This window comes from Mustela erminea, chromosome 9 (assembly GCF_009829155.1).
Source record: "Mustela erminea isolate mMusErm1 chromosome 9, mMusErm1.Pri, whole genome shotgun sequence".
Classification (NCBI taxonomy): domain Eukaryota; kingdom Metazoa; phylum Chordata; class Mammalia; order Carnivora; family Mustelidae; genus Mustela; species Mustela erminea.
The window spans coordinates 60,899,830-60,910,705 of record NC_045622.1 but is presented as its reverse complement, the minus strand read 5'-3'; the positions used below and the strand labels follow the sequence as shown (position 1 = coordinate 60,910,705).

General features: G+C 38.5%; 1 protein-coding gene across 1 annotated transcript; it reads right to left on the bottom strand.

Moving 5' to 3' along the window:
* Positions 1 to 9,614: 9,614 nt before the first annotated feature.
* On the bottom strand, positions 9,615 to 10,574 carry LOC116599820 (olfactory receptor 56A3-like). Its single transcript, XM_032359786.1, has one exon. The coding sequence runs from the start codon at positions 10,572 to 10,574 to the stop codon at positions 9,615 to 9,617; it is 960 nt and encodes a 319-aa protein (XP_032215677.1).
* Between the last annotated feature and the right edge of the window lie 302 nt (positions 10,575 to 10,876).

The following is a 10,876-nucleotide window of genomic DNA, read 5'->3' as shown; positions in this document are numbered from 1 at the left end:
AGAGTTGAGGATCCATTTCTGGGCTCTTTATTCTGTTCCATTGATCTATGTGTCTGTTTTTCTGCCAGTATCCTACTGTCTTGATGATTACAGCTTTTTAATAGAGCTTGAAGCCTGGGTGTGATGCTTCCAACTTTGGCTTTATTTTTCAACATTCCTCTGCTATTCTGGATCTTTTCTGGTTACATATAAATTTTAGGATTACATGTTCTATTTCTTTGAAAAAATAATGGTGTTTTGATAGGGATTGCATTAATGTATATATTGTTTTAAGTAGCATAGACTTTTTCACAAAATTTGTTCTTCCAATCCATGAGCATGGAATGTTTTTCAATTTCTTTGTGTCTTCCTCAATTTCTTTCATGAATACTCTGTAGTTTTCTGAGTACATTTTCTTTGCCTCTGTAGTTAGATTTATTCCTAGGTATCTTATGGTTTGGGGTGCACTTGTATATGGGATTGACTCTTTAATTTCTCTTTGTTCTGTCTTGTTGTTGGTGTATAGAAATGCAACTGATTCCTATGCATTGATTTTTATATCCTGACACTTTACACAATTCCTGTATGAGTTGTAGTGGTTTTGGAGTGGAATCTTTTGGGATTTCCACATAAAGTATCATATCATCTGCAGAAAGTGAGAATTTGATTTCTTTGCCAATTCAGATGCCTTTAATTTCATTTAGTTGTCTGATTGCTGAGGCTAGGACTTCTAGTACTATGTTGAATAGCAGTAGTGATAGTGGACATCCCTGCCATGTTCCTGACCTTAGGAGAAAAGCTCTCAGTTTTTCCCCATTTCAGAATGATATTCGCTGTGGGATTTTCATAGGTGGCTTCAATGATATTGAGGTATGTACCCTCTCTCCCTACACTGTGAAGAATTGTGATGAAGAAAGGATGGTGTACTTTTTCAAATGCATTTTCAGCATCTATTGAGAGTGTCATATGGTTCTTGTTCTTTCTTTTATTAATGTCACATTGAGTTGCAGATGTTGAACCAACCTTGCAGCCCAGAAATAAATCCCATTTGGTCGTGGTGAATAATCCTTTTACTGTACTGTTGGATCCTATTGGCTAATACTTTGGTGAGAATATTTGCATCTGTGTTCATCAAGGATGTTGGTCTGTAATTCTATTTTTTAAATTAATTTATTTATTTTCAGCATAACAGTATTTATTATTTTTGCACCACACCCAGTGCTCCATGCAATCTGTGCCCTCTATAATACCCACCACCTGGTACCCTGACCTCCCACCCCCCACCCCTTCAAAACCCTCAGATTGTTTTTCAGAGTCCATAGTCTAGCCGGGTTCACCTCCCCTTCCAATTTCCCCCAACTCCCTTCTCCTCTCCATCTCCCCATGTCCTCCATGCTAGTTGTTATGCTCCACAAATAAGTGAAACCAGATGATAATTGACTATCTCTGCTTGACTTATTTCACTCAGCATAATCTCTTCCAGTCCCATCCACGTTGCTACAAAAGTTGGGTATTCGTCCTTTCTGATGGAGGCATAATACTCCATAGTGTATATGGACCATATCTTCCTTATCCATTCGTCCATTGAAGGGCATCTTGGTTCTTTCCACAGTTTGGCGACCATGGCCATTGCTGCTATAAACATTGGGGTACAGATGGCCCTTATTTTCACTACATCTGTATCTTTGGTATAAATACCCAGGAGTGCAATTGCAGGGTCATAGGGAAGTTCTATTTTTAATTTCTTGAGGAACCTCCACACTGTCCTCCAAAGTGGTTGCACCAACTTGCATTCGTACCAATGGTGTAAGAGTTTTCCCTTTCTCCACAACCCCTCCAACACATGCTGTTTCCTGTCTTGTAATTTTGGCCATTCTAACTGGTATAAGGTGATATCTCAATGTAGTTTTAATTTGAATCTCCCTGATGGCTAGTGATGATGAACACTTTTTCATGTGTCTGATAGCCATTTGTATGTTTTCATTGGAGAAGTGTCTGTCCATATGTTCTGCCCATTTTTTAAATATGATTGTTTGTTTTTTTGTGTTGAGTTTGAGGAGTTCATTATAGATCCTGGATATCAACCTTTTGTCTGTACTGTCATTTGCAAATATCTTCTCCCATTCCTTGGGTTGCCTCTTTGTTTTCTTGACTGTTTCCTTGGCTGTGCAGAAGCTTTTGATTTTGATGAAGTCCCAAAAGTTCATCTTTGCTTTTGTTTCCTTTGCCTTTGGAGACATATCTTGAAAGAAGTTGCTGTGGCTGATATAGAAGAGATTACTGCCTATGTTCTCCTCTAGGATTCTGATGGATTCCTGTCTCACATTGAGGTCTTTTATCCATTTTGAGTTTATCTTTGTGTACGGTGTAAGAGAATGGTCGAGTTTCATTCTTCTACATATAGCTGTCCAGTTTTTCCAGCATCATTTATTGAAGAGACTGTCTTTTTTTCACTGTGTATTTTTTCATGTTTTGTCGAAGATTAATTGACCATAGAGTTGAGGGTCCATATCTGGGCTCTCTACTCTGTTCCACTGGTCTATGTGTCTGTTTTGATGCCAGTACCATGCTTTCTTGGTGATCACAGCTTTGTAGTAAAGCTTGAAATCAGGTAAAATGATGTCCACCATTTCATTTTTGTTTTTCAACATTTCCTTAGAGATTCGGGGTCTCTTCTGATTCCGTACAAATTTTAGGATTATTTGCTCCAGCTCTTTGAAGAATACCGGTGGAATTTTGATCAGAATAGCATTAAAAGCATAGATTGCTCTAGGCATTATAGACATTTTAACAATGTTTATTCTTCCAATCCAAGAGCATGGAATGGTCTTCCATATTTTTGTGTCTTCTTCAATTTCTTTCAGGAGTGTTCTGTAGTTCCTCGAGTACAGATCCTTTACCTCTTTGGTTAGGTTTATTCCCAGGTATCTTATGGTACTTGGTGCCATAGTAAATGGAATCTATTCTCTAATTTCCCTTTCTGTATTTTCATTGTTAGTGTATAAGAAAGCCACTGATTTCTGTACATTGACTTTGTATCCTGCCACGTTGCTGAATTGTTGTATGAGTTCTAGTAGTTTGGGGGTAGAGTCTTTTGGGTTTTCCATATAAAGAATCATGTCATCTGCAAAGAGAGAGTTTGATTTCTTTATTACTAATTTGGATAACTTTTATTTCTCTTTGTTGTCTGATTGCTGTTGCTAGGACTTTAATACTATGTTGAACAAGAGTGGTGAGAGTGGGCATCCTTGTCGTGTTCCTGATCTTAACAGGAAGGCTGCAAGCTTTTTCCCATTGAGGATGATATTTGCTGTGGGTCTTTCATAGATAGATTTGATGAAGTTCAGGAATGTTCCCTCTATCCCTATACTTTGAAGCGTTTTAATCAGGAACGGATGCTAGATTTTGTCAAATGCTTTTTCTGCATCAATTGAGAGGACCATGTGGTTCTTCTCTCTTCTCTTATTAATTTGTTCTATCACATTGATTGATTTGCAAATGTTGAACCATCCTTGTAGGCCAGGGATGAATCCCACCTGGTCATGGTGGATAATCTTTTTAATGTGCTGTTGGGTCCTGTTTACTAGGATCTTGTTGAGATCTTAGCATCCATATTCATCAGTTATATTGGTCTGAAATTCTCCTTTTTGGTAGGGTCTTTGCCTGGTTTGGGGATCACGGTAATGCTGGCTTCATAGAAAGAGTCTGGAGGTTTTCCTTCTGCTTCAATTTTTTGAAACAGCTTCAGGAGAATAGGTGTTATTTCTTCTTTGAAAGTTTGGTAGAATTCTCAGGGAATCCGTCAGGTCCTGGGCTCTTGTTTTTTGGAAGGTTTTTGATCACCGCTTCAATCTCGTTACTAGATATTGGTCTATTCAGGTTGTCAATTTCTTCCTGGTTCAATTTTGGGAGTTTATAGTTTTCCAGGAATGCATCAATTTCATCTAGGTTGCTTAGCTTATTGGCATATAACTGTTGACAATAACTTCTGATGATTGTTTCTCCTTCCTTGGTGTTCGTTGTGATCTCTCCCTTTTCATTCATAATTTTATCTTTTTGAGCTTTCTCTCTTTTCTTTTTGATTAGTGTCACCAATGGTTTATTGATCTTATTGATTCTTTAAAAGAACCAGCTTCTAGTTTCATTGATACGTTCTACTGTATCTCTGGTTTCTACCTCATTGATCTCAGCTCTAATCTTGATTATTTCCCTTCTTATATGTGCAGTTGGTTTGATTTGTTGTTGATTTTCCAGTTCTTTAAGGTGTAGAGACAGCTGGTGTGTTCTGGATTTTTTGATTTTTTTGAGGGAGGCTTGGATGGCTATGTATTTCCCCCTTAGGACCACCTTTGCTGTATCCCATAGGTTTTGGACCACCGAAGTGTCTTCATTCTCATTGGTTTCCATGAATTGTTTCAGTTCTTCTTTGATCTCCTGGTTGATCCAAGCATTCTTAAGCAAGGTGGTCTTTAGCTTCCAGGTGTTTGAGTTCCTTCTGAACTTTTCCTTGTGATTGAGCTCCAGTTTCAAAGCATTGTGATCTGAGAATGTGCAGGGAATAATCTCAGTCTTTTGGTATCGGTTGAGTCCTGATTTGTGACCCAGTCTCCTGTAATTCTATTTTTTTATGGGGTCCTTATCTGGTTTTGAGATCAAGGTGATGCTGGCCTCATAAAGTGAGTTGGAAGTTTTCCTTCCATTTCTATTTTTTCGAACACTTTCTGGAGAATAGGTATGAATTCTTCTTTAAATGTTTGGTAGAATTCCTCTGGGAAGCCATCTAGCCCAGGGCACTTGTTTCTTGTGAAATTTTTGATGACTACTTCAAATCTTACTGGTTATGGGTCTGTTCAGGTTTTCTATTTCTTCCTGGTTCAGTTTTGGTAGTTTATACAGCTCTAGAAATGCATCCATTTCTTTCAGATTGTCAAAATTATATAATTGCTCATAATAAGTTCTTATAATTGTTTGCATTTCTTTGGTGTTGGTTGTGATATCTCCTCTCTCATTCATGATTTTATTACTTTGGGTCCTTTCTCTTTTTTTTTTTTTTGATAAGTCTGGTCAAGGGCTTATCAGTCTTATGAGATCTTTTAAATAACCAGTTCCTAGTTTTGTTGATCTGCTCTAATATTCTTGGTTTCTAGTTCATTGATTTCTGCTTTGATCTTTATTATTTATCTTCCCCTGCTGGGTTTAGGTTTTCTTTGCTGTTCTTTCTCCAGGTCCTTTAGGTGTAAGGTTAGGTTGTGTACTTGAGACCCTTCTTGTTTCTTCAGAAAGTTTTCTATCGCTATATACTTTCCTCTCAGGACCACCTTTGCTGTGTCCCAAAGATTTTGAACTGTTGTGTTTTTATGAGTTTTGTAATTCTTCTTTAATTTCCTGGTTGACCCATTCATTCTTTAGTAGGATGCTCTTTAGCCTCTATGTGTTTGAATTCTTTCTAACTTTCCTCTTGTCTTTGAGTTCTAGCTTCAGAACATTGTGTTCTGAAAATATGCAGGAAATTATCCCAATCTTTTGGTTCTGGTTAAGACCTGATTTGTGACCCAGGATGTGAATGTTTCATGTGCAATAGAGAAGAATGTGTATTCTGTTGCTTTGGGATGGAATGTTCTGAATATATCTGTGATGTCCATCTGGTCCATTGTGTCATTTAAGGCCTTTATTTCCTTGTTGATCTTTTGCTTGGATGATCTGTCCATTTCAGTGAGGAGGGTGGTAAAGTCACCTACTATTATTTTATTATTGTCAATGTATTTCTTTAATTTGTTATTTATTGGTTTAGTTGGCTGCTTCCATCTCAGAGGCATAGATATTTAAAATTATTAGATCTTCTTGTTGAACAGACCCTTTGAGTATGATATATAGTGTCCTTCTTCATCTCTTATTATAGTTTTTGGCTTAAAATCTAATTGATCTGATATAAGGTTTGCCACCTCAGCTTTCTTTTGATGTCCATTAGCATGGTAAGTGGCTCTCTACCCTGTCATTTTAAATCTGGAGGTGTCTTTGGGTCTGAAATTAGTTTTTTTTTTTTTTGTAGACAACATATTGATGGGTTTTGTTTTTTTAATGCACACTGGTACCCTGTGTCTTTTGATTGGGGCATTTAGCCCATTGACATTCAGGGTAACTACTGAAAGGTATGAATTTAGTGCCATTGTATTGCCTGTAAGATGACTGTTACTGTATATTGTCTCTGTTCCTTTCTGATCGTCTACTTTTAGGCTTTCTCTTTGCTTAGAGGACCCCTTTCAGTATTTCCTGTAAAGCCGGTTTGGTGTTTACAAATTCTTTTAGTTTTTGTTTGTACTGGAAGCTATTTATCTCTCCTTCTATTTTCAATGATAGCTTTGCTGGATGTAGTATTTTTGGCTGCATGTTTTTATCGTTTAGTGCTCCAAATATATCATGCCAGTTCTTTCCTGTCTGCCAGGTCTCTGTGGATAAGTCTGTTGCCAATCTAATATTTTTTACTATTGTATGTTACAGAGTTCTTGTCCTCGCTGCTTTCAGGATTTTCTCTTTGTCACTAAGACTTGTAAGTTTTACTATTACATGATGGGGTGCAGACCTATTTTTATTGATTTTGAGGGGGGTTCTCTGTGCCTCCTGGATTTTGATGCTTGTTCCCTTTGCCATATTAGGGAAATTTTCTACTATAATTTGATCCAAAACACCTTCTGCCCCCCTCCTTCTTCTTCTTCTGGATTCCCAATTATTCTAATATTGTTTCATCTTATGGTATCACTTATCTCTCAAATTCTTCCCTCATGGTCCAGTAGTTCCTTGTCTCTCTTCTGCTCAGCTTCTTTATTCTCTGCCATTTGGTCTTCTATACCACTAATTCTCTCTTCTTCCTCATTTATCCTAGAGTAAGAGTTTCCATTTTGGATTGCACCTCATTAATAGTTTTTTGTTTCAGCTTAGTTAGATATTAGTCCTTTATTTCTACAGAAATAGATTGTATTTCTCCAGATTTTCTCTAATATCTTCCATGCCCTTTTGAGCCCAGATAGCACCTTGACAATCATCCTGAACTCTACATCTGACATATTACCAGTGTCTGTATTGATTAGGTCCCTAGCCTTCTGTACTGCCTCTTGTTCTTTATTTTTTGTGGTGAGATTTTCTGCCTTGTCATTTTATCCAAATATGAATATATGAATGAGAGAATAAAGTACAAGAGGGTGTCAAAAACCCCAGAAACATGTCTGCTAACCAAATCAGAGAGACCCCAAATCAGGGAGAGAAGAAGAGAGCTAAAAAGTAGAAAAAAATTAAAGAACTTAAAAAATATATATGTAATTTTATATATATATATATATATATATATATATATATATATATATAAAATAAGTGTAAACACGATGAATAGGGGTAAACATGACTGTAAAGATGAAAATTTAAAAAAATTCTAAAAAAGGAATTGATATGTTGTTTGGAAAAAGAAAGAAAAATAAAATGGAGGGAATTTGCTCTGTCTGGAAACTGGAACATAGCCCTGCGCTAGATTTACAGTATATTTTGATCTATTAGAAGAAATTGTATCCCAAGATTTTAGAAGAAAAAAACGTATATGTATACAAAAAATAAAGGTAGATACAATGAAGGACAAAATATGACTGTAATAATGAATGTTTAAATATATATATATATATATATATATATTAGAAAGGCATTGTTAAGATAAACTAGTTAAAAAACATTAAAAGAGGAATGAGGAAAAGTTAAAAAAATGGAATAAGAAAAAAAAAATAAAAAAATTTAATTAACTTTGCAAGACTAAAGAATCATGGGGAGAAATCCATGAATTTTGCGCTTTACTTTCCCATCCTCTGGAATTCCGTTCCTCTCCTTGATCAGTGAGCTTGGTGTGGCTGGATGTTCTTGCTGAGCTTCCAAATGAGGGACCTGTTGTAGTGATTCTCCAGTGTCCTTGCCAGAGGTGGAATTGCACTGCCCTTGCCAGGGGCCGGGCTAAGGAATCTGCTCAGGTGCTTTTGGGAGTTTTTTCCCTGAATGCTTTCCATAGAGCTCTGGAGGAGAGGAGTGAAAATGGTCCCTCCCAATCTCCAGCTTGGAGGAGTTGAGAGCTCGTGGTCCCACCCCTCAGTGCACCCTTGGAGAAAAGTGGTCAGTCACTCCCATCTCCCTAGTCTCTGGTTGCGCTCTGAGCTCACCCACCCTGTGACTGAGCATTTCTATCTCTGGTGTGCACCTGTATTTTGAGTCTCCAAACTCAGAATATTCCTGCCACACTTCTACTCCAGAGCAGGAAGGTGAGACTCTCCAGATCTGCCACTTGTGGGGGGCCCTGCTCAAAGAGCTGATCACAGTTTAAGCTGAGAACTCACTCCTTTGCTCCATCTCTGTAGTCAGCTTCCCTGCTCTGATATTTGTGAGCTCTGCTACACTCACACACCCCTGATCCTTCAGTGACCCTGTGGGACCTGAGACCACACTGTCCCCATGAGGGCTTCACCCATGCTTAGCCTCTGGAGTGATATCCCTCAATGAAGCAGAATTCTAAAAGTTCAGATTTTGTGCTTAGTTGCTCCACCACTTGCCAGGAGCCAGCCCCTCTCATCACAATCTGTCTTCCAGTGGTTTGGGATTTGCTTCTCTGCAAGTCCTACTTTTCAGAAAGTGGTTGATTTTCTGTTTCTAGATTTGCACTCTTCTCTTTGATCTCCTGTTCTGTTTGTAGGTGTTCAGAATGGTTTGATAACTATCTAGCTGAACTGCGACCCAATGTCATCTCAGTCTGCTACTCCTCTGCTATCTTGACTCCCTTTTTTTGTTGGATACTATTTTTAAATACTGTGGTTATGGAGACCCAATGGACCTGAGGGAAGGAGCTATATGTCCAGAGGAACAACAAGCAAAAGTCCCAGAGACAGAAATGTGGTTCATATTTTTGAGAATCTGTTAGGGAGGCAGTTTTGACTGAAGGACTGAAGGAGATCAGATATATAAAGGAGTGCCCACCTACAGAAATGAATCCCCCTCTCCTCTGGGGTTATTTATGTGTTTTAATTAATTCTTATTACAGTAATTTTACATGTTTTTGGCTCTCACCTCCAGGACTTTAGAGTAATAGGATCAAGATTTATGTATGTTAGAGTTCCATTTTCCAGATCAATGCTGGACATAAAATAACTATTTGAATGCCTGAGGGAAAGGTTAAAGCATAATGGTTATTTTCAACATTTTTTTAACAGCTGTTTTAAATCTCATTTTACTTTTTCAAAGTCAATTCACTGTCTTTAAGTTCTGATACTTCCCATAAGCCACACATATTTAAGTGAGTATGGATTTTCCATCACACTGACTCTAAAAGGACTTCATTCAAGAACAGACAATGAAGTATGATAATCGCCTCATGAAAATTCATAGCCCCTGGTCTGGGTACCATGATGAGACTTTTACATCTATATCCTTTGCCACTTTCTGAAAATGATGGAAGGTAAGAGATGTGATTTGACTGGAGGTAAGAGGAAACCATGCAGTTCATATCTTCAGACCTGTCCAGAGAAATGATGAGGATTGCAATTTTATCTCCAAGTTCTTGCTTTGCAACTGTGATTTGAGTGGTCGTGGTTGAGAAAACTCAAGCTAGAACAAAATTAGTTACTGCTCTTTCCCACTCTCCTCAGTATTTTCCCAATCCCCTCTTTAATCTCCTGGGTTCGTACTCCATAGACAATGGGGTTGAGAGCTGCAGGAATTACATGGTGTAGGACATTGAGTAAGATGGGGATATCAGGGGAAATTTTTTTCTTGGCAATATGGGTAAAAACAAAAACCAGAAGGATGGTGCTGAAGAAAAGGATGAGAATGAAGTGGGAGCCACATGTGCTCAGAGCTTTGGCAGCTGCCCCTTTTGCCTTGAGTCTAAGAACAGCTCTTAGAATGAAGGTATAGGAGAGGAAGATGAGGATGAGGTCAGAGCCCAGAAGAGTCCAGGCCACAATTAACTGGTACATTTTGTTAAGGAAAACGTTATCACAGGAGAGCTTGGACACAGAGAGGTTGGCACAGATACAGTTTTCAATTATATGTTTTCCACAATAATGGAGCCGGGCAGAGAGAATGGGAATGAACATAGTAAGAAATGCATTCCTGGCCAAAATAAAAATAGCAGCCTTAGCTACAAATTGGTCAGTGATGATGGATGGGTACCTCAGTGGGTGGCAGATAGCTACATAGCGGTCATAGGCCATGACCATGAATGTGCAGGACTCCATGCCGAGACAGCAATTCATGATGTACATCTGGAGGAAGCAGGCATAGAAGCTGATGGACTTGAGGTCAAACCAGAATATGGCCAGGACCTTGGGGATGACGGTGAGGCAGAGTGCAATGTCCAACAGGGAGAGGAGACTGAGTAAGTAGTACATGGGTTCGTGCAGAGAGGCCTCCAGCCAGACAGTGATCAAGAGGGTGGCATTGGCTCCCATGGCCAGGAAGAAGAGGAGGCTGAGGGGCAGAGACAGCCAGTGCTGCCAGCTGGGGGACCTGACAAAGCAATTCAGGATGAAGTCCGAGAGTTCGACAGAGAGGTAGCTGCTGTTATAAGGTAGCATCAGCAGTGACTTTAGTAAGGCAGATGTCTTTGAATAACTAAAGAAGAGAGAAGGAGTTAACCTATCATAGACTCTGATGACTATGTACTTAGCTTATAAAATCTATGAGGGTAACACCTACCCCACCACCCTTTCCTTAGCACAATTTATTTTTTGGCACATGAGAGGTGGTTAATAGACATTTATTGAATATACAATATAATGTTTCCTCATCTTTGTTCTTTCATCTGTATTTCACCTTACAGTTTCTCTTGCATGAATGCATATTTTCAGTTTTATTGCCTGGTTAATATTAAATGAAT

What these genes read in the sequence shown, in the direction of transcription:
- LOC116599820 (XM_032359786.1), bottom strand. Translation starts at nt 10,574, where the DNA reads ATGCTACCTTATAACAGCAGCTACCTCTCTGTCGAACTCTCGGACTTC.